Below are 25,190 nucleotides of genomic sequence, written 5' to 3' on the forward strand. Positions count from 1 at the left end.
TTCTGTTGTTTGTTCTGTTCACGAAGTTGTTGTTTGAAATCTTCTTTAAGGCTGTCTTGTTTTTCATTAATTTGTCGTAAAAATGCCATAATTTGATCCCAGCCATTATTACCTACTCTATTATCTGTGCTGTTTGATTGCGTACCTACAATTGTCGCGTTTTGTGCGACCATTTGGCCATTCTGTAATGTACAAAAAGGTTTGCCAGTCAAATGTACACTGTCAGTCACTATTTCGGAATTAAATAATTCCGTCGTACTTTCAGTACACTGTCCATTTTCATTAGAAAAATTTGTCTGTACGTTACTTGAATTTTCCAATCTGGGTGTGTTAAGCTGGGCAGCGCTCATTACAATAGGGCGCCCCGCGTCATCAATTGTCGTCAAATTAACAGAGGAGACAATTGAGTTCGTTTGTTCATCATTAAGATAAAAATCATCATTAGTGGTTGGAACGCACTGACTGTCAGTAAACGCAGGATTGTCATCATTACATTGTGTGTCACAATTACTATCGGTCAAGTTGTTTAATTCGGTTATTTCACTCATTATATCTCGCGATGCACTATTCACAGTCTTTCGCGGCATTTTTACAATAGTCACAACTATTCACAAATGAAATAAACACAATGCAAAAAGCAAAAAACACAAATACAACAGAGAGCAACGAATTGCCGATGATCTGAGGAAAGAAAGTCACAAAATTAGTAAAAGCGTTGCGCCAAATGCTAATTATATTTTAGTAAATAAAAGCAGATATCTGGCTACTTCTCAAAAGATTCTCAAAGAAATACGATCCTGGTCCGGATGTCGCCAAGTGTAACCTCCCCGGTGAATTTTGATAAGACAATAATTAAATGTTAAAATGAATAGAGCCAAGTGTAACCTTCCCACAAAAATATGAAAATGAAAAGAATTGAATTAAATTGCAAATAGTGCCAAATGTTAGCTTCCCACAGTAATAAAAGTCAATGATAATAAAAATGTGCAAAAATGTTAAGTCCCCACAAAATTAACGTTAAGATCAACCTGATAAATTTTATAAGGGCAGCTGCGCTGACCTTAGGCCCTGTGCAATATTTAATCTGATAAATTGATTCTGGGAGGAAAAACATAGGAAATATTGTTTAAATTGGAATGAATCTTTCCTTTAAAAATGATTGCTTTGTAAACAAAATTATTATTGGGGCATTTCTTGAACAAATTAATTACAATTAACATACATTACATTATCAGATGTGCGCAATGCTGCTTCATTACCTTACTTAACAATATACCTCGTCCCTAACCTTGACCAGAGACCCATGTCGACGCCCGCCGACTCCTCACACACTACTCCGACCGAGTCCAACTCGCAACTGCAACTACCGACTCCCTACATGCAACTGAACACTCGTGCGGTCAAGCGCAGACTAGCAACGATAAATAACTCTCTGGTCAGAGATTCTGTCATGCCTCGCCATTGCTGGTAATGAAAACGTACACGTTTCAATGGTTCTAAGTTTAGAATACATTATGTTTATGATGGTGTCAGTATCCCCAAGATGGCTGACATGGGGATATGAATGCAGTCCCAAATAGTTGTTCCAATTCTTGTGGCACTGTAGTTGTGTACCCCCACCACCCATCCTCAGTACAGGGTTACTTGTCATCAAGCGAACCCACCACTTAAGCTATACACCCCATAGTGAAAGGCCAGTCATCATCGTGATGAAATGTCATCAGAGATATTCCACCTCCAGAGAGTGAGAGAGACAGAGAGAGAGAGAGAGAGAGAGAGAGTGAGAGAGAGAGGGGGGAGGGATGGAGGATGCAGTGCCTACTACATGTGAGGAGCAGCAGCAACACGAGATATCAAGCCAGCTTGCAGCTCCCAACACATTGGGGTGGAAATCAATATGTTTAAGCAGCCACAGAAGTAGAAAGAAGTCAGCCTGGACACAAGCTCTCTGGTGTAGCTCCTGGCATAAAAAATGTAAGTGGCATGTGACTAGGGCCTCCCGTCGGGTAGACCATTCGCCGGGTGCAAGTCTTTCGATTTGATGCCACTTCAGGGACTAGATGAAATGATGATGATTAGGACAACAAAACACGGAGTCCCTGAGCAGAGAAAATCTCTGACCCAGAGTGGAGTCGAACCCGGGCCCTTAGGATAGACATTCTGTTGCACTGACCACACAACTACTGGGAATGGACAGCTCCTGCCATGCTGGACTGGTAATTAAGTCAGCATGAAAAAATAAATAGCTTCCAGTCTTCCAGTTTCCACTATCATATGAACCATTTCTCAACTCACTACCACAGTTTAATGCAGCTATGGAAGTGATACTATTCGCTGCAACATACAAGTTGGATGAGAATGACAATAAATGGATAGTTGTTGGCATCTTCTCAAATCATGAATTAAACTTAATAGTAATTTTTGGAAATCCACGGCTTATTGACATGAAAATAGTGCTTTCAGATTATGTATGGTATCAGTTATGTCAGATTTCAATGCAAATAAAAGCTATGTTCAACGTTCAAAAACTACAGCGTTACTGGTTTGTTATACAACATGTGTGGGTGACTATCCAAGAACACTGAAAACATACAACCAGAATACCACACAGTGCATTCACTGCTGGGGGCCAAAATTCAGAAACTTGATGTGCACTAGTTCAGTCATCTAGAGTGCAGTGTATGACCATGGCGAAAAGAGCCCATATGTACATGAATTTTTTGAAGAAGCCTGGCATGCACTTGAAGAGCTTACACGTCAGAACTTTTGAGAGGAAGCCTTTGGTATGAATTTCAGTGCATACTGTGCTTTAGTATGCAGTATATACAAAGTAACTGCTCTTCATTACCTGACATTGCTATATAATTATGTGCATATTTATATTTGTTTCTGTGCCATACTATGTTAAACCAGGATATAAAAGTGAAAATAAATGAGTATTTATTTCTATAAACTGTGCTTCATTCGTAAAAATAACTAAATCATGTTGAAAAGAATATATAGTTAATACAGTTAAAGTAAAAATGATTTCAAACATTTTTATGTGTTCAGAAATATAGATAAACAGACAGTCAGAACATATCTTGCAAGGGGGGGGGGGCTGGAAATATTTACCAATGGGCAGAAACATCAAGAAGAACTTAGCTCAACAATTGAACGTATACAGAGAAGGGCAATACAAATGGTCACAATGTGGACTTGCTCAAATTGGTCAGGTGTGTTTGTTACCATTACATCTAATTTATTTCTATTGTGGGTGAGGTTCTAAACTATCTGTTCTAGGTATTTTGCAGAGAAGCCATTTCATAATGTTTTACAAGATGCCTTGTCACACCCACACTAACACACTAACAAAACTATAATTAGCCCACTTGACTGTTGGATCATTAAAGTCTACTCCAATGATTACAGTATGATTAGGGAACTTTGTACCAGCTAAATGGAGGTTTTCTTTAAAGTTTTCAGTTACATCAGAAGATGCATCTGGTGGCTGATAGAAGGATGCTACTATAATTTTACGCCCACCCTTTGTACTTAGTCATGTCCAAACACTGCACCCCCTTGCCTGACTGGGGAGCACATCCGACTACCATACAGCAATGGCTCTGAGCACTATGGGACTCAACTGCTGAGGTCATTAGTCCCCTAGAACTGAGAACTAGTTAAACCTAACTAACCTAAGGACATCACAAACACCCATGCCCGAGGCAGGATTCGAACCTGCGACCGTAGCGGTCTTGCGGTTCCAGACTGCAGCGCCTTTAACCGTACCATACAGCAGGACCGGGTTTGATTCCCAGAGGAGTCGGAGATTTTCTCCACTCAGGGCCTAGGTGCTGTGTTGTTCTGTCTTCATCATCTACATGCAACTCGTCCAGTGTGGCATCACCTGAAACGACTCGCAGCTCGGCAGCTGAACTACCCCAGGAGGGGACTTACAGCCATCAATGCCATTCAATCATTTCATCTCACATGCAGCTTCAATGTCCTCTTGGTGGACCTAAGTTTCTTGTCTACTGTGACATACAGGGTGTTTCCAAAAGGTACCGCCAAACTTTCAGGAAACATTCCTCACACACAAACAAAGAAAAGATGTTATGTGGACATGTGTCCGGAAACGCTTAATTTCCACGTTAGAGCTCATTTTAGTTTCGTCAGTATGTACTGTACTTCCTCGATTCACCGCCAGTTGGCCCAATTGAAGGAAGGTAATGTTGACTTCGGTGCCTGTGTTGACATGCGACTCATTGCTCTACAGTACTAGCATCAAGCACATCAGTACGTAGCATCAACAGGTTAGTGTTCATCACGAACGTAGTTTTGCAGTCAGTGCAATGTCTACAAATGCGGAGTTGGCAGATGCCAATTTGATGTATGGATTAGCACGGGGCAATAGCCGTGGCGCGGTACGTTTGTATCGAGACAGATTGCCAGAACGAAGGTGTCCCGACAGGAAGACGTTCGAAGCAATTGATCGGCGTCTTAGGGAGCACGGAACATTCCAGCCTATGACTCGCGACTGTGGAAGACCTAGAACGACGAGGACACCTGCAATGGACGAGGCAATTCTTCGTGCAGTTGACGATAACCCTAATGTCAGCGTCAGAGAAGTTGCTGTTGTACAAAGTAACGTTGACCACGTCACTGTATGGAGAGTGCTACGGGAGAACCAGTTGTTTCTGTACCATGTACAGCGTGTGCAGGCGCTATCAGCAGCTGATTGGCCTAAGTTGCTGTTGTACAAAGTAACGTTGACCACGTTACTGTATGGAGAGTGCTACGGGAGAACCAGTTGTTTCTGTACCATGTACAGCGTGTGCAGGCGCTATCAGCAGCTGATTGGCCTCCACGGGTACACTTCTGCGAATGGTTCATCCAACAATGTGTCAATCCTCATTTCAGTGCAAATGTTCTCTTTACGAATGAGGCTTCATTCCAACGTGATCAAATTGTAAATTTTCACAATCAACACGTGTGAGCTGACGAGAATTCGCACGCAATTGTGCAATCACGTCATCAACACAGATTTTCTGTGAACGTTTGGGCAGGCATTGTCGGTGATGTCTTGATTGGGCCCCATGTTCTTCCACCTACGCTCAATGGAGCACGTTATCATGATTTCATACGGGATACTCTACCTGTGCTGCTAGAACATGAGCCTTTACAAGTACGACACAACATGTGGTTCATGAACGATGGAGCTCCTGCGAAGTGTTCGTACGCTTCTCAACAACAGATTCGGTTACCGATGGATTGGTAGAGGCAGACCAATTCCATGTCCTCCACGCTCTCCTGACCTCAACCTTCTTGACTCATTTATGGGGGCATTTGAAAGCTCTTGTCTACGCGACCCCGCTACCAAATGTAGAGACTCTTCGTGCTCGTATTGTGGACGGCTGTGATACAATACGCCATTCTCCAGGGCTGCATCAGCACATCAGGGATTCCATGCGACGGAGGGTGGATGCATGTATCCTCGCTAATGGAGGACATTTTGAACATTGACACATGTCCACATAACATATTTTCTTTCTCTCTGTGTGTGGAATGTTTCCTCAAAGTTTGGCCGTACCTTTTTGTAACACCCTGTATACATTTCCCTATCCTGTTGGTGTATGCTTAATCTTGTTCAAAGCTTGCATTTCTGTCAAAATAAGGTCATAACCAGCTTTCTGAGCCTAATATTATGTGAGCTACAGTGGTTTTTAAGAGTGCTAAAAACTCTGGCACTTTATTACGAATGCTTCAGCACTTAAACATGTGAGTTGTTATACTCTCATCTCTGGAGGGCATTTCTTTGGATCTTACACTGATACTTCTGGGTCAAAATGATGTCGCATTTGCATCAAGTCTTGTGAACTGTAGGTTATTGTGACTTGACGTGATGGACAGTGTGAATGCAGCCTGGCATGACGGTACTGTTATCTGACGTGATTCTGCCATGACAACCAGTGTGAACTGGTCTTCAGAAAAGGTAAATGTTATTTTTCGTATTAGGTGCCACAATCACCAAGATAAGCCTGACTCACTCAGTTCAGGTAAACAGGGATTTTGACATGATAGCGAGTATTTGTACCCTACTTGCAAAAATTCAAACAAATAATACGGTGGGTAAAATATCAAGTACATTAAATATTAAGTGCAAACAAATGAAAAATCATTGCAGTGAGTCTTATGAAGAATTGAGGTTCTTCTTCATGTGTATTTGGTGTTACCTTTGAGTCACAATTATAACTTATAAAATTCGAGAACAACAGCAGAACACAACATTAATCTTCGTATACTCGAAAACAGGTGTTTTGGTTTACACATTAATAGTTTAATTTAGGTGTTTTTCACATCTAGTAGTTCATATTTTTGGAAACTCGCAATGGTATGGAATGTATAAACAAATTTTAAAAAAATGGCCTGCTGGTACTCGTTTTATCAGTGACAACTTGGTGACACAATGACTTCCATAAAAATTAGTATTTATTCTTAAGACAAAATAGATATTTATTCGTCATTGAAACAGTTTTTTTTATATCCAACAAGCAAACAAACACAGAACGAGGATAAAGAGCTAATTTACTGCACCATAGCCAACAGTGAGCTATTCCTGCACAATGATTAATTACAAACTGTATCAGTACCCATTATGGTGATTTGTGTTTGTTGTTTGTAAATGCCCTATTACTCCCAAATGATTTCTATTTTCTATGGATTTACAGTTTTCCCATTCCCCCTGGAAGTTTGTATGGCATGTCCTCACTCAAAGATCTGTGTGTGCAGATATCTATGCATGCAGATCACTGCAAATGTGGTATGTTCACATTACGCATGTTCGAATCTAGTGCTCGCCCTCCTTCTGTCGGTGTAGAAAAGAAATTTCAGTGACAAGCGACCTCTCCTCATACTGTAACATCGAAGTTTACTTCATTTATTTAAAAATCGAGATAATTCTCAACTTGTGTTAAAAAAAAAAGAAAAAAAACGAATAGGAAACAAAATGCTACAAACAGAAAGACAGATCAAAATTATGTACATAGTGGTTGATTAAGCAAATGCAGTTTTCGCACATAAATTTACTTCGGGAATTGCAGGGTGAATTCGAAGACTGGCTTAATTATTTGAGGATGGGTTTAGAAACATATAATTATCTCTTGGCGCCCATAACTCCTAGTATAATACGAAAGGAACCTTGTGTGAGAAGAGCAATTTCTTCACACGGATGATTGAGGTGATGTTAAGATTCCTGCCAACAGGAGCTACAAGGATCTAGAACTTGCTACTGAAATTTCAAAACAAGCATTGACTGAAATCATACTTGACATGTACGAGCTATTTACGGTATTCTGAAGGATGATTCGATGAAGACAATTAAAGTACTTATCTTCAGTTTTGTATGTGTTTGAGACACAGTATATTCTTAGAAGTTATATATGTGGGCAATGAGGTATAGTTCAGTTTGTTTCTAAGTCAAGATTTCCGATTTCCTGCCTGAAGTCTACCAGCAACTTTTGCACTAGAATAGAAAATTCCATTCTAGAACTCTAGTCAGGGATCATTATACATCTGGAAACTTTTACTTGTGGTAGTGAATCCTACAGTTACCGCTAAATCGTTCTTGTTATGAACAGCAAATTATATTGGGAAGTAAGCGAAGTATAATAATAAGTGGAAGTGTAATAACAAGTATGTATCTTGTTCCAAAGTCTTCTATTATTAGCTTACTGGTAACGCAATACTTTGAGTTTACTGTTGTTTAGAACAAATATAGCCTACTTTTTGTTGCTACCCTGTCACAACTGATGTTACATTATGGTATAGGACAGTACTGAGTGAATTCCCTGGCACCAGATCGAATAGATTTCGCTGCTTTGCTTTTTTCCGTAAACAGTCCGTAATGAATATTTTTTTTATTATGTACTGTTTCCGTGTTCGCTGTAGTGTCACCCGCTCTTACTTTCTTTGTTAAAGAATTGTAAGCAGCTGCCTTCTTGTCCATATCGCCGTATTCGCTGCTTTTAATTTTCCACAAAAATGTATGACTCTTATAAAGAAAATTCGGGAATTAACTATCTAGAACACTGGCATGTATCTGCCATTTTAAAATTCACAGTGCGCACACAGACGAGAGACACCTTAGTTTTAAGCCCGGTCCACACGCAACGATCTGTCTGCGGAGACATCGGTGCAGATGTCTGTACATGCAAAAGATCGCTGCAAATGTGGTGTGTTCACACGACACAAACCCCAGTCTACTACTCGCCCGCCATCTGTCGATGTAGAAAAGAAATATCAGTGGCAAGCGACTACGCTCCCAGTAAACGTCAAAAATTTAATTCAGTTATTTTGAATTATAGAAATGGAGAAAGTTCTGTTGTGGTCTGTGTTCGCAACTTGTGTTGGAAAAAACATTCAGACCAACCGCAGGAAACAGAGAAAGCGGTCAAAATGGTGTAGACAGTGGCTGGTAAAGCGAAAGCAGTTTTCTCACGTAAATTTACTGCGAGAGTTGCTGGGCGAACCTAACGACTGGCGAAATTATTTGCGGATGGACGTCGACACTTGTAACCCCTCATATTATGAGAAAAAATACGTGTATGAGAAGGACAATTTCTCCTCACGAACGGCTTGCCAAGCAGATCAAAATACCATAATGTTGGCTGGTATACTTGATCTACTCCTACAACAGATCTTCTAGATTTCTGAACTTTGGATAACTCTTTTCTGTAAACAGTTCGCAACGAATTTTTTTAAAATATATATTACTGTTTCTCTGTTTGCCGAGGCGTCAACTGCCCGCAATTTTTCAATTAGAACATTGTATGCTGCTGTCTCGGGCACTATATTTTTTACTTTAAATCTTCCACAAAAATGGGTGGTTTCTATATATTTCAATGAATTCACTTACAAGCTCTCGAGAACACTAAAGAGTATCAGCCATTTTAATGCCCTGTGCGCACAAATACAAACACTAGACTGAGCAAACAGCTGTTTCGCGCCAGATTTGCGGCGATCTCCTGTCCACACGCTCCAACTTGTCTGCGCAGATGTGGTTTGAACCCACAGATTTGAGAGGTTTCGCTCAAACCTCCAACTCCAACTTCCAGGTTTGCACACACCTCAGGTTGGTGCAAATCTTCTGTCCACACGCAACGATCTGTCTGCTCAGATGTGATCTGCGCAGACATTTGCGCAGACAGATCGTTGCGTGTAGACGGGCCTTTAGAGTCAGATGTGCGGCAGTCACCTGTACATTCGCTCCACCTTGTCTGCGCAATGCTTAGCCAAGAACAATGGTTGATGTGATTTGAACCCATAGATCTGAGAAATCGCACTCAAACGTCTAACCCCAACTTCCAGGTTTACACACATGTCATATCTCAACAAATCTCCTGTAGCACGCAACGATCTTGCTGCGCAGACGATTTGTATGCATTTATTTGCGCAGCCAGATCTTTACTTTTGAACGGGAATAAATGCTGGTTGCCAAAGATATGTACCTTTGAGCGTAGATTGGGCGGGAAAATTTTGCCGCCAAAGCTGCCGAAGTGGGAGCGTTGTGATCAGAACGGTGTGAGTTGTGTGAAAACTGGAAAATGGAAGGTTTTGATGATCCCGGTATATTTTTTTCGGATAATTTTGGCGGTGATGATCAGGCTAGTGAATCGCGTCTCACGCTGCAAAGTACTAAGAAGAAATTTAAACAATTTTTGAAGCAATTTCACGAAGGAAATTTTAATTATAAATACAGGTAATGTTTTCAGTTTTGTGTGCTTTTGTAATTGATGACGAATGTTATAAATACGTTTTGATGGAATAAGATAAATTTTGTGCTGTCGTTTTACTCATATACTGCTATTGGCATTGAAACCAAAGACAGCATGGTATACGTTGTGGAAGGAATCATTTAGCTCATTTGCGTGCAATAAAAGATCTTGTTTTGATCTTCGTTATATACGTGTTCGCAGTTTGTTCCTCGAAATTCGCGGTTTTATTATCATTTATGCAAGAACGATAGTTCTTCATTGTAGAGTGAATGGCGTAGATGTACAAAGGAAGTTACCAAACCTCATAAAAACTATGATATTTTAAGTGTCGAAGGAGAATTTGGTTAATGAAATTATGCTAACAGACGACTGTATAACGAAAACCATTAGACGGCAGGTACAGTGCGGTTTGATCGTAACATGTTTATAAAAATACAAACGTCTCATTAAGAACTTCTGTTGTACTATAAACTAACAGAAAATGCGTAGGTGTTATGAATACCATAAAAAGTTGACTGATTTGTTGTGAATATGGTAAAATTTGAGTACTGCCGTGCTACACATTTCCTTTTGTTTTCTTCTCCTAAGTTCAGCGTGAATGAGCTTGTGATTGATGTTGCCAATCTCTAGGCTGCACTTTTAAGTGCATGTCTCGTTCACGAGGCGCCGTGATTTTTACACACACACACACACACACACACACACACACACACTGAATAGTATTTGTTGGGCATGTAAGATTTTGCTTCGTTCTTCTGTACGAACACAATATTTTTTAATGTAAGACTTGATTTACTGTACATCTCATACTGTTCTGCTTCATGATTGTATCTATGAAATTAATATTACCAGCTCACCTGTCTCTCCTAATATGCTAATTTAGATCACTGCCGCCCCCCCCCTCCCTTTATGTCTAGGACTTGTTAACTTCGTATAGTAGGGAATTGGCCTTTGGTCCCTAATCTGTAGCTTTTTTTTTTTTTTTTTTTTTTTTTTTTTTTACTTGAGGCCTCATTAGTAAATTGGAATGAACTACTGTTGACACAGGAAATTAAAGGAAGGGCATATAGAATGTCAGCAGATGTTTTGTTCTTATGAGATCATCAGTGGAAATTTGATGAAATCCATCAGAAATGATTTATCTGTGACATTGCAGTACTCTTGCCCAAAGCTGTGTTGTTTGTTGATTCTTGTGTAAAATGCCGTAATTCGTCCATACCAGACACAGCAGGAGAATAATGGATTAGGCTTCCAATTGATCCTCTGTTAAACCTTGAACACACTATTGAGATAAGTTAGGACGTCTTGGACAAATTGGGCTTATTAGCAGCAGATCACTGTCAAGTAATCTTTCAAAGCACCCAAAGAAATTCTGGCATATAGAAAGACTATTAGTGGCAGCAAAGTTAGTGTCCAGTCCTTAGCAAATGAGGCAGGAACTGAAATTTAGGGTAGCAAATCAAAAGCTGAAATGGTTGACTCTGCTTTGAAAGGGTCCTTCCATTGGAAAACTGAGGAGAATTGCCCAGTTTTAATCCTCGTACCACTGAAAATATGAATGAAATAAGTAATAGTGTCAGTGGTGTTGAGAAATAGCTGAAATAATTAAAACTAAACAAAGCTCCAGGCCCCAATGGAAACCCTGTCAGATTCTATACTGAATTTGTGGCTGACATTGCCCCTCTTCTAACTATAACCTATCACAGATCTCTTGAACAAAAAACCATGCACAGTTCGTGGATAAAGGCACAGGTTACACCTGTCTACAAGAAGGGTAGTAGATGTGATTCACAAAACTAATGTTAAATATCTTGATATTGATTTGTTGTAGAATCTTAGAACATATTCTGAGATCAAACATAATGCGAGGTATCTTGAACAGAACAACCTCCTCAGTGCCAGCCAGCATGGATTTTGAATACATCAATCATGTGAAACCCAAGTTGCACTTTTCTCACACGATATACTGAAACCTTTGGATCTGGTAGATGCTGTATTTCTTATTTCCAAAAAGCGTTTGACTCGATTCCAAGCCTACACTTATTGTAAAAAGTATGATTATATGGGCTATCAAGTGAAATTTGTGTCTAGGTTGAGGCCTTTTTGGTAGGAAGGATACAGAATGTTATCTTGGGTGGAAAGTCATCATCAGATGTAGCAGTAACTTCAGGTGTGCCTCATGGAAGTGTGTTGGAACCCTTGCTGCTCATATTTTATATTAATGATCTTGCAGGCAATATTATTAGTAACCTCAGGCTTTTTGCAGATGATGCAGTTATCTATAACGAAGTACTATGTGAAAGAAGCTGCATAATAATTGGTAAGATTTCAATGTGGTGCAGAGATTGGCAGCTTGCTCTAAATGTTCAGAAATGTAGAATTGTACACGTCACAAAATGAAAAAAATGTAGTGTCCTATGACTATAACATCGGTGAGTCACTATTGGAATCTGCCAACTCATACGAATACTTTTTGTGTAACACTTAAATGAAATGGAATGATCACATAGGTTCAGTTGTGGGTAAAGCAGGTGGTAGACTTTGGTTTGTTGGTAGAATATTGGGGAAGTGCAATCAGTTTACTAAGGAGATTGCTTACAAATCAGTCGTTCGACCAGTTCTAGAATATTACTCAATTGTGTGGGACGCGTACCAGATAGGAGTAGTGGGATATTGAAGGTATACAGAGAAGGGCAGCACGAATGGTCACAGGTTTATTTAATCCATGGGAGAGTTTCACAGCGATACTGAACGAACTGAACTGGAAGACTTGTGAAGATAGATGTAAACTATGCCTAGTAAGTCTATTAAAAGTTTCAAGAATTGGCTTTAAATGATTACTCAATGCATATACTACACCCCCCTATATATTACTGACATAGGGATCTTGAGGATAAGATTAGAATAATTATTGCACGAGACATTCAATCAATCGTTCTTCCTGCATTCCATACGTGAATGCAACTTTAATAAACTGATACAGTGGGACGTGCCCCTCTGCTATGCACCTCATAGTGGTTTGCAGAACATTGATGTAGATGTTATCTTGTTGAAAGACTTTAAAGATACAATTGAGCCAGAGATGATAGTGTTGAGTACCTGATGGCACATCATACTGCCACACAAGTTGCTGTTCCATATGACAGTGACGAATGCAAACTGGGAATGTTCACTCTCAGAGCCTCCTCACACGTCTATTCTGACGCTGTACACAGAGCTGGTACATATTGGAAAAGATGTGACTTCAAGCTTAAGCCCATTGTTATTGTTGGATTGGCTTTCCTCTTCATAGTCGCTACAAAAAAGGAAGCCCCAACACTACTTATACTAAGTATATAGTATTCGATGCATGATCATGCTGTCTGTGTGGATACTTGAACAATGTCATTGTTTGACTCAAGATAAATGATGTGGCTGCATGAGAGTGCACAACTGAGGGAACAATATAATTTTTACTCGGATGCTGGTTGCATTGGGTTGTAAAGATGCTGCACAGCAGCGAATGTGGTCCTCCTTAACTGACACATTTTGTATTCACATGATGTTCATGGAATCCCATTCAACATGATCGAAATGTTACAGAATGATAAACATGGTCTTGATAAGCCACAATCCTGCTGCTGTCTAGTCCTGTCACTGCTGGTAGGTGTTTTTGCATAATACATGAGATGTAACCAAACCACATTATGAAAAGGAAAGTTAAGCTTCCTACCATATAGTGGAAATGTTGAGTCGCAGATAGGCACAACAAAAAGATTATCACAAATAAATAAAGCTTTCGACCATTAAGGACTTCATCAACAGAAGATAAACACACACACACACACACACACAGTCTCGGGCAACTGAAACTACACTGGAAGCAGTAGCACCAGTGTGTGATGGGAGTGGTAACTGGGTGGGGGTAAGGAGGATATGGGGAGGGGTAGGGATAGTATGCTGGGGGTGGTGGACAGCAAAGTGCTGGAGATTAGATGGAAGGCATGGGGGTGGGGGGGGGCAGAAGTAGTGGAAAAGGAGAGAAATAAAAAGACTGAGTGTGATTGTGGAATGACAGCTGTGTAGTGCTGGAATGGGAGCAGAGAAGGGTCTGGTCGGGTAAGAATAGTGACTAACAACGGTTGAGGCCAGGAGGGTTACAGGAATGTAGGATGTATTGCAGTGAGAGTTTCCATCTAAGCAATTCAGAAAAGCTGAAGCAGTCATTGAAATGAAGGATGTCATGTTTGGCAGTGTGTTCAGCAACAGGGTGGTCCACTTGTTTCTTGGACCCAGTTTGTCGGTGGCCATTCATGCGGACAGACAGCTTGTTGGTTGTCACGCCCACATAGAATACAGCACAGTGGTTGCAGCTTATCTTGTAGATCACATGACTGGTTTCGCAGGTAGCCCTGCCTTTGGTAGGATAGGTGATGTTCATGACCGGACTGGAGTAGGTGGTGGTGGGAGGATGTATGGGACAGGTCTTGAATCTAGGTCTATTACAGGAGTATGAACCATTAGGTAAGGGGTAAGGGTTTGGGAGCAGGGGTTGATAAGGATGGATATTGTGTAGGTTTACTGGACAGCAGAATGCCACTGTGGGAGGTGTGGGAAGGATAGTGGGCAGAACATTTGTCATTTCAGTGCGCAACAAAAGGTAGTGGAAACCCTGGCAGAGAATGTAATTCAGTTGCTCCAGTTATGGGTGGCACTGAGTTATGTGGGGAATGCTCCTTTGTGGCCACATGGTAGGACCCGAAGTTAATATATTTCCATTCTGCTTTAGGAATCATTAACTTAGAGACTGCATGAATGGTTCTGCAAAGGGCTCAATATCAGGGCTGACTCAGTCTTTCCCTGCCATCCCGTACAGTAAGTGTCCCCTGATGCAGGGTTCTGGGAAATTTTTCTGAACTCCATCCCTTTTTAAGCCTCAACAGTCCTGCAGCATCAAAGGAAATCCTCCTTAAATGTTCTAGCCTTATATGGCAGACAGGCAACTTCCCGAACTCATGGAGGGAGGTGGTTCTGATAACTCTCCTGAAACCAGGACAGGACCGTTCGTCTCCCAGTAGTTTCAGCAGTATTGCCTTAACGGGCTGCATAGGAAAGACCCTGGAGCGAATGATTAATCACGTGGTCTGATTGTTAAAAGACCAGACCAGTCCTTAGCTGCTCTGTCTGGCTTTCGGAGAGTTTGGTCCACTGTTAACAACCTGACCCTGCTACAGGCAGCTATTCAGTATGCTTTCCTATGCAACCATCATTGCATTGGTATATTCTTTTATATCAGTAAGGCATATGATACCACTTGGAGATACTGCATTCTCACACAATTGCGTTAATGGAGCTTTCATGGCCACCTCCCCATTTTCATATGGTCTCCTTTTTTAAAAAAAAGAGGTGGAGCCCCTCCACACCCACACCGACATGATGGCTAACTCAAGAGGTCTACTGCCATCTCTGCATAAGGGTTTGATTTGATTTTAACAGGGAAGCTATAACAGCTTAGGTTTAACCTGCCACTGCCCGCACCAAAACTAAGTTTATTGTGCTGTATCGCTCCCTGTATATTTAGTGAATCCAACCAGTGCCCTTAAATAGTGCAAAGAATCCCTCTACCAGTTTTTTGTTAGACAAAATTTCTTCAGGTCTAGTTGTCCCGAAGATTCTGTATCCTTCACTCTCCAGTGCCATGCATTCGAAGATTAGGTGTGATGCAGTTTCTTCACCCTCATCACAGATCCTGCATGTAGGGGTCCTCTTCCATTATACCCATTGTGTGTAGGTGTTTTTTGAAATTCCAATGGCCGGTCATCAGTCCAGTCATGAGTTTGATCACTTTCCTGTTCAATACCAGGATTACAGAGCTACTTTTAAAATGCGTCTTGGGTATCATTACCTTACCATGTTTTTGTTTATGGACCTTGGTCCAATATCCTACGTGCTGTTTACTAAGCCAGAAGCCAGTTCCGTAGTTCTAATTTTATCATAGCCTTCGTGATTGTCAGGACAGGTCCTGGTCCAATAAATGGAGTTGTTGCCCCCATCCTAGCCAATATGTCGGCTTGTTCATTGCCACAGATCCCGGAGTGGCCAGGGACCCGCACTAGGTTTACCCTATTGCTTCCCCCTAGCTCCACCAGAGTCCTGTGGCATTCTGCAACAATCTTAGATCTAGTTGCAGGAGCTGCCAATGATTTCACGGCTGTCTGGCTGTCTGAATAGATGTAGATGCTATGATCCTTGTAGCACCTACACATATTCTCCTCCACACATGCCCTGATTACAGTAATTTCAACCTGGAATATGCAAGCCAGTTTTCTTAGAGAGATGTTGCCCTCTGGTCTTGGCTGAACTCTGTACACCCCTGCCCCAACGCCTTGGTCTATTTTCGACCCATCAGTGAACCAAATGATGTCCCCCGTACGGTGTCAAACTGTTTTTTCCCATTGCTCACTGCTTCCAGTTGTTATATTGTATGGCTTGTCAAAGCAGTTGGAAGTTACTATATAGTCGGCAGGCATTTCCCCAGCCATTCCTGTATTTACCTCACTCACTATCTTAGTGTGAGATTCTCGATATCCGAATGAAACCCAGTTTTTGCCAGTTTTAAGTCTGTGTGCCCCAGCTGCTGCCTCCACCTTGGCCCAAAGGTGTAGTGGAGGCATGTCCAGCATGGCTTCCATTCCAGCAGTTGGTGTGCTGCTAATTCTGCCTGTTATGGCTAAGCAGGCCAATCTCTGCACCTTAGCAAGCTCCTTAAGTTACGTTGTGCAAGACGCGACAGTTGGCTGCGACTGCGACGCTGCCCCCTCCTCTTTTCCCACCCTGGCAGACGGCGACACGGCCGCAACACGACTGGAGTCGTCGCCGTTTCCCAAGCCCCGGTCGGCGGCGGCGGATTCAAATACATAAGAAAAATAAGAATTCCGATTTTCTTGCTGTAAAAAATACTGTATGTTAATGCAACAAAGTTACATCGGCTCCCAGAGTTACTTTTTCGATACAGATTCTCCTTTTACTTTAAAAAATTGAAAAGTATCTCTTCCGGTTTTGCGTGTTTTTTTCGCTGTATATTACTTCTCTATCAATTGTGAGGAAAGTAAAAGGCACAAAAAATTGATGTTTGCATATCTTACAGTTTCACATCACAGCTTGATAATGAGGTGTCTATTTTTCCGATATTCGTCACAGTTATTCCGATACTTAATTTACAAGTAACCTACTGCATAAAATTTGAATTGTGTACAGTGAAAAATGTGGTCGCTGGCTACTTTACGTATGGTTCACGTTAGGTCATACATCGTTGCCGATGAAAAGAAGCTAACATATCGAAATTATTTTTAAAGTTGAGATCAGAATGATATCGATCTCCGTTTCCGAGATTTGGGCTCATATATCTCCGGGAGCGTCGCGACTAGCCGCCAGTTCTGTCGACGCGCAACGAGAATCGTGTGGTCATCACACGATAGAGAATGCATTTGTTTTGTTTCGCTGACACATTTGGACCTAATGAAACGATTTTATGTCATATATTTCTCCGGTATGAGTTACTAATATTTCTCCATATGCTCTTGACAATTTCATTTAAAATGCCACGAAATGTAGGTTTCTTAAAGCCAAGTGATCAAGCAGAACCCATTTTCTTGGTTTTGCTGAGGCATCTGAACCTGTTCCAAGCTTTCTTTCTCGTTTATTTCTCTGATACGAGTCCCGAATATTCCTCCATGTGTTTTTGCACATTTCACCTAAAATTCCAATGAAAGATAAGTTTATTAACAATAAGCGCACGCTAGCGTCATTGCATTGTTTCAAGTTCTTGACAACAAGACAGGGTTTCACCTTAAACATCTCTAGAATGTTCATTCTGAACGTCTACAGTATACACTAGCAGAAATGTGAAAGAAATAATGTCCGTGCTTGTTCACAAAATTTCCCCAAATTATACTTGTCAGTTTCTCCCATGCAGAAACTTTTGGAACAAGCTAAGGCAACTTTCATAGCCGACTGACTCTTTATTCCCATCCAAATGAACTTCCATATTCTTATATTCTGACAGCATACATCGTTATGGATGACATGAACATTTAATCTTGCCAAGCTGCACTCAAAAGATGACTCCAGGATTTACAAAAGACGAATTTCAATTGTGAACTGTGTCAGACCAGAAGGGCCTTGTAAAACAGTAGTGCACTTTTGGCACAAGTTTTTTGAGCACCACCTTCTGCCAATGAATTGAAGTGAATGTGACAAATTACTTATTACAGCAAACTGTTTGCGCAATCTGTTGAGAAACGCCTTCCTCAAAAACGAACATCTATTGATTACAGAAAGCTGTACAATCTGGTGGTGGTTTTTCACAACTAGAAGGTATCATCAAGACACCAATCTACCGTTTACTTTCGAAGTGAAGGTATTGTAAAATGTAACTTTCTCGTTATACTTTAGATTGTTCATTTTATAATGTACTTGCTGTTTTCAATTTTTATCGTCACAAAAAAGAGTAATGCGAAAATTGACCTTCATTTTCATCATTCTAATTCTACATCTGCATGGATTATATGATTTTCATAACAGGCCTGAAAAATTTGCATTAATGGGAAAATATTATATATTTCACTCACCTGCCAGTTTCAACTGTGCACCAATTTCTTCCCAAATTCTGTCTCTGAACATAGTCTCTATATTTAGGGTTCTTCAAATCGTAAAGGCAAGGATGTTGCGAGACCAGCTCACAGAGCATCACATCCTGTGAGTGGCTCATTTCAGTTTTCCTTGAGTGGCTTTCTGGCAGCCGTACGTCTTTGTGTCGTGCGACTTCCGTCGCAACACTGCTCACTGGTGCAGTGCTGCGACAGCTGCCGCAACAGTCGCGCGTCGCATCCCAAACTCGAACTGCGCATGCGCCAGCAGGCAACTTCTGACGTCACGTAGCGACCCGTCGCAGTCGCTAGTGTGCGTCGCGTCTTGGACAACGTACCTTTAGCTGCAACCCGCTGTTCTACCTTCTTCCACCACACTACGGCCCAGTAGGAAATCCTAGGTCTGACCACTGTGGTGTACATCCAGTGCATACCCCTGGGGCTTAGGTCCCAGTTTTTGCCACAAGCCCTTCTAGTACTCACTAGAGTACTTTTGCCTTGGAGCAGATACTCTTAATGTGAGGGGTCCACATTAACTTCTCATTTAAGGTTACCCCTCAATATTTCACTATCCCATTCACAGATAGTTTCATCGAAGAGCTTTAGATTCCAACTTGAGTGTTGAATATCTCTCTTGGTAAATAGCACCACAACAGTCTTCTTAGAATTAACCCTCAGATCCTGTTTAATGCGCCAATTTTGCACAGTGTCCAAACCTCCTTGTGCCATATTTCTAACTGTGTCAGTAAATTTGCCAAGTATAACTATGACAAGGTCATCTGCGTATCCTTGGCAGAAGCATTGTCTGGAATTTAATTCCTCAATGAGTTCGTTCACCACTGGATTCCACAATACACAATAAAGGGGACAAAACTCCTCCTTGTGGGCAGCCTCTAGTGGTGTTAATTACCATATTTTCATTCATCATGGTAGCCTCTACCTTCCTTCCACTAAGCATGGCCCTGGTCCACCTGCATATAGTGGTCCCCAGGTCATGCACCTCTGCTGCTCTTACCATGGAATTGTGGGTCGTGTTACTGAAAGCCCCCTCGATATCCAGGAAGATGCAGAGGTCTATTTCTTGGAAGTGAATTGCTTTCTCCACCTTCCCGAGTTGGTGGAGAGCTGTCTCACATGATTTACCTGGTTGATATGCTTGTTCGTTTGAATGTAGAGGGGCGCTACTTAGCCTCCTCTCCCCAACATATACATTAAACAATTTTTCCAATGTTTTGAGAATGGAGGAGGACAGACTGATTGGTCTCATAGCCTTAGCCTTGGTATGATCATTTCTCCCTGACTTTGGAATGAAAGCAACCTTCACTGCCCTCCAAGCATTGGGAATGATTCCTACTGCTAGGCTAACCCTGAACAGCCTGAATAGGACTCTTATGAGCTTCTCTCCTGCCTGTTGGAGGAGAGCTGGAAAAATTCCATCTGGGCCAGGTGACTTGAACGGTTGGAATGATCCCACCACCCATTGGATTTTATTAAAGTTCACACACTCCTTGGCCGATTCCCAGTCCTCTCTTTGAATGCCTGAGAACCGTTGTCTCTCCGGGATCACATTCTGATCTGTGTTGTCCGGCAGAGCATATTGAGGAAAGTGAGTTTTGAGGAGCAGTTCCAGTGTCTCATGTGCTGTCTTCGTATATTCCCCATCCTCCTTCCTCAGCATACCTCCTGGATTGATTGGTATTCTAGTGAGAATCCTGTGAAGTCTAGCTTGTGCAGCCGTACTCTCCACTTCCTCACAGAATGCCTTCCAGGATGCCTTCTTTGCTTGTCTGATTGCAAGGTTGTAATTGACAAGGGCCTCATGATATTTAGCCCAGTGTCCTTTGTCTCACAATATTAAACAGTCTCCGAACTTGTTTTCTTTGAATTTTCAAGTTGTTGTTCCACCAAGGCACACTTCTATTTGTGCACTTCTTGGTGATTGTGCAGTGTCCTGATATGAGGTCACTATGGCTACTTCCTCAAATTCTACTGGCTTCCTTATCGAGGATTTAATTTCCGATAAGCCTAAATCAAGGTCCATCCTATATGTCTCCCAGTCTGTTTTCCTGGGATTCCTATAGGTCATGGTCTGTCTGATTACCATTTCAACCTTGAATTTAATGTACATTTGGTCTGATGAGGATGGCTCCAACAACACATGCCATTGTTTGACATAGCTGCCCAACAAATGGAACTAAAGGTTATGTCAATTACTTCTTCCCTTCTACTGTTCCGGAATGTTGGTTCATTGCCCCTATTCAGGACCTCTAAGTTGTTATCTGAAAGAAGTTCAAGAAGGTACTCACCTCTACTGTTGGTGTCCTTGATGCCCTGCACTAGGTTGTGGGCATTGGCGTCGCATCCCACCAGCAGTTGGTTATTTCTTACATGGATGTATGGTCTGGAGTTTCTTAGATTTCTAGCATAAATCAGCTTACCTCCAGTGCCACCGAGGCCCGATACACCCACTTTATAAATAAGGTTCTTGTATCAGGGCCACGTCCACCTCCTGCCTGCCCAGGCAGTGACTCAGGGCAGCAGAGGCCCCTTTACTATACTGCAGATTAATCTGCAGCATCTCCAGTCTGTCTTGTTGCCATCTTTGAGGTCTGTAAGAACCCTGTTGGTGACCTGCGAGAACCCTAAAAACAATTTCAGGTCCTGCTCCCGCATCACCTTCAGGGACTCTCCAACCTCCACTACCAGGGTTCATCCTTCCGCTGCAACCTTCTGGTTGATCATTCTCCAATCTTCTGTCGAGACTTTTGGGTTCTGGGCCCCTATTTTCCCGAACAGAGTCATAGGAGAGACTTCCTTAAGGATCTTTGGTACCCGTATTGATATCTTTGCTCTCTGAAGAAGCTCTGCTGCCGTCTTAACCAGCAGCTTCACAACTTCCCACAGGGATATTATGGGCACCTTGTCCTTGAACCATTGCCCCGTGTGCACCCCCTCACAGACAAAAATGAGGGCACCATGATCTAGATAGACCCTCCTGAAGTTCGGTCCTGGGCCAGTGCCCCCCCCCCCCCCCATTCTTTTCAAAGGGGGCCACATGTTCCTCCTACTACGAGGTGATGGCCATCAGTGGACAGCCTTCCTGGATAACTGCCATCCTAAAAATCGAGACTGCAGTATTGTAGGTCTGTTTCCCTATTTCTTGCCTTGGTTTTTTCTGGACTCGCTTACCAGGGTGGAGGGACTCTTTGATTCCTCCCTTATCCGCTTGCTACCTGTCTTTGAAGTAGAGGGTGTCTGTTAAAAGAAATTCAAGAAGATACTCACCTCTAGTGTTGGTATCCTTGCTGCGTATCCCCTTCAACCTGAGACAGTTTCTTCCTGGGGTCTTAGGTTCAAGTCCCTTTAATTCCCTCCACTTGTCTTTAGGAAACCGTTCTGTCCCTTCCTCTTTCCTCTGTTCCCTGAGTAGTTTCCTCCTCTGGGCCCCAGACAAGCCTTTGATCTTAATCTGGTCTAGCTTCGCAGTTACAGTTCCCACTTCTGGCTCAGGTCTAGATCCTGATTCAGTTGTGGGGATGCCTTCCATCAGTACTGACCCCATTGTTTGGATATCTGAAGTCTCAATTTGCCCTTCACTTTGTTTTTCTTTGTTTTCTTTAGTCATGTCCATATTGGTCCCACACAATTTGAGGATCTGCAAGGTCCACACCACGAATACCCCGCGCGGTGTAAGGCTACTTACTCAAGGAGGTCACCCGGTATCCCTGAGGCTCTGTTTGTGACACATCTTCCCATGTGCCACACACCCCTTGGCATGGATTGCATCACACCTTGGGTTGGGACAGGGAATTGTGTAGGACTAGGAGTGGATAGTGAAGATGGAACGTTATGGGATACTCTTAGTCTGATCCATCAACTGAGGCCTTTCCGGCAGCAGGTCCTCCACCTACAACATTGCCCTCAGCTTCACCCGGATACGCAAGCCTCTCCACCCGCATAGACAGTGCTTCGTCAAGGTTGTGTCCCCCGGAGAGTCTGCACAAGGGTTAGTTCTCACTAAAGTGAGGTGTCACAGGATGTGGGTACTGTGATGTTTGCGTACGTCTGGTTAGGGTTAACCATTAATACGCACTCATCTGGAGGTAGATAGTCAAAAGTTGAATGAAGTGTAGTGGTTTGAAGGGCAGAGGAAAATAGTGCCAAGGCAAGAGCCAAGGGAAAATAATCTCTGCAATAGTTAGGTCAGGTAGTAAGAGCAGTAGCGGATGTCTTGCTGCCTGTGACAGGTCATGCAAGGGTAGGTTTTGTTAGTAGTGGGTATCATGCATGTCGATCCCTTTGGCGTTGTGCGGTGATGTTACTCGGTGGCTGTCGCTGGGTGCCGGTGTTGATCTGTCGGTCAGCATCAGCATACCTGTAATAGTTAGGTTCATCATTTTTTTTGTGTCTGATAGGTCATATGTCGGATGCAGTGTTGGGTGATGTTGGTGACTTGTTTGTGCGTCAGTGAGTGATCTTGTCGGTTTCCCTGCTGTGGCTTGTTGGTCGGCTTTAATAATAGCTGGTATATCCAGTCAACATCGCTGATATGCAGGGGCTTTCCAGTGTTTGTTGCTTGTTGGTGTATGTTAGCTTGCTAGCTAGTAGTGTCTTTGGCCACTTATGCTTCCACCTGTGGTTGTAATCGTTGTTTCCCAGAGTAAGGATGAAAGGATTGTTTGAGTGTCTTGAGTTCCTGTATAGTCGTGAGGTGTGTTTTATTGAATACTTCCTTGAGGATTTCAAGGTGGTATTCATTGTGAAGATCTATGGTGTGTGTGTGTGTAGTGTGGAGTGTTGCTAACGATTTCGTAGCACTGTGTTCTCTATGATCTGTAGGCGGCACTGGCGTGTAGAAGCTGCATATCCCCCGACAGGAGGTGTGTACGTCATCAGAGGTCTAATCAGTGTCATGTATATGGACCTTGACACCCTGTGCTTTCCCTGTTGAGCATTGGGTAGAGTTTGAGCCTTGCATGCGCTCTGTTGGCAACTTATTTGATGTAAGTTTCCAGTCCGGCTAGACACAGAGATATCTCGGAAACGTATTGGGCGTGTATGTAGTGTTATCTGTCTACTGTGTTGATGTTTGCACAGTAGTTTTGGTCTGCGTGTAAACAGAACTGCTTCGCACTTTTTGACGTTTACTTTAATACGCCGTCATTCCAACCAAGGCTCGGCAGTTCTGAGTGCTGTCTGTATTCGTGAATTAATGTTCGATGGTTTCCAATCTTGCGCAAGGATGGCTGTGTCATCTGCGTAGATGGCTAATGTTGTGTTTTATGTTGCTGGGAATTCGTTAATGTACAGGTTGAACAAGATTGGCCCTAGGATGCTTCCCTGGGGTACTCCAGCTTGGATACCACGTTTGCCCTGCATGTCAGTGTTGAAACATCTGTTCTTGAGATATGAGATGTACGAGTCCGTCCCAGAAACCAGCTACACTTAGTTTGCGTATAAGGCCGATGTGCCAAAGACGGCGAAAACTTTTTCAATGTCCAGGAACATGGCCCCTGTGGCTTTGTTCGTGTTGTAGCAGTGTTTAGTGGTGATTCCTAAAGCCGAATTGCTCTGGTCGCACAGCAGACTGATGGGTCAGTAATTTTGTGGGAGGTAGTTGTCTTTCCCTGGCTTTCTGAACATCAGGACCTTGGCTGCCTTCCAAAAGTCAGGGAAGTGTTGGTGTTGTAGGATGGCATTCGTTATGTGTGCAAGGGTCTTTCCTGTCTCACTGGGTTTTTAGGACCCGCGTTGGTGCTTTGCTGTCAGATTGATTTGAACAGGAGAATGGTGTTCCTCAGGCAGTGTTGTAAGTGTTACCCTCTTTGTCATAGTCATAAACAGTATCACATCTACAGTAAGGAGTCCTGTACAGTGATCCTTATTCCATCAGTTGCAACTAATAGTACAGTGGTTAGAGGAGTGGGCTGCAGACAGATTTTCAGTTTTCTGTGGATAAGTGTGTGTGCACGCACGCGCGCGCAATGACTGGGGAGGGAGATGTCTTCCTGCTGGGTACCAGGGCACCATGGAATTGTGGGAAATGAAAGGGTGGATCTAGCTGCCAAGGAGGCGTGTCTGGATCCTCAGGTCATTCAGGGTGCCATCCCCCTGTGTGCTATGATGTTGCTGTTGAGCTCCATTGTCTTGCATCAGTGGGAGGATGAGTGACTGGAAGTAACTGACACTAAGCTCCATGTCGTAAAGCCCACAACTTGGCCATGGCATACCTCCTTCCAACCACGTTGACGGGACGAGATCCTCCTCACTCGCCTTCACATAGGCCACTGCCGTATGATGCATAATTTTTTGTTCTGGCAAGAGGACCCTCTGATAACCTCGCTTTTGAGCACCCGTAAGCACTAAAACATACTCATTAGAAAATAATGTAGACATAATGCTTATAATTTATCTTCAGTGTGAGTAGATTAACATTGGTCATAATTTGTTGTAAGGACACTGCAGAAGTAGCCTGCAGTGGTCTTAATGAACATCGGCTAATACGAGTCTAATGCAAAACCAGTTAGAGGAAAGAGGGACTTGCTGTTTACACAAATAATTATGTTTCGACCTTTTCATGTAGTTAATATTCTATTGAATAGCTGTTTTAATGATTCACAATAATAGTGTTCCAGAGGAAACTCGGAAGATAACAGTTAACCCCACTGACTTGCCACTGGCAGTAAATATCTGAAGTTTCGTAAAGCGGTTTGAAATAGTTTGAATACATTCATGCAGACTTGACTGAAAATCATTGTTGATACTTCTGTCTCAGATAGTTGTGATCAAGGACAACCAAAATTGCAGA

General features: G+C 42.4%; 1 protein-coding gene across 2 annotated transcripts in view; it reads left to right on the plus strand.

The window, feature by feature from the left end:
- The first annotated feature begins 9,505 nt into the window (after positions 1 to 9,505).
- LOC126260018 (DNA replication licensing factor mcm5) overlaps positions 9,506 to 25,190 on the plus strand; it is an 80,533-nt gene continuing 64,848 nt past the window's right edge. Inside the window, exon 1 of one of the 2 annotated variants that reach the window (XM_049957185.1) lies at positions 9,506 to 9,739. In XM_049957185.1, the coding sequence (XP_049813142.1) occupies positions 9,585 to 9,739 (155 nt within the window). In that variant the 5' untranslated portion in view covers positions 9,506 to 9,584. Of the gene's footprint in view, positions 9,740 to 10,015; positions 10,153 to 25,190 lie in introns of those variants that run through there. The other variant, XM_049957193.1, reaches the window with a different exon arrangement.

The sequence above is a fragment of the Schistocerca nitens genome, chromosome 1 (genome assembly GCF_023898315.1).
Source record: "Schistocerca nitens isolate TAMUIC-IGC-003100 chromosome 1, iqSchNite1.1, whole genome shotgun sequence".
NCBI classification, from domain to species: Eukaryota; Metazoa; Arthropoda; class Insecta; order Orthoptera; family Acrididae; genus Schistocerca; species Schistocerca nitens.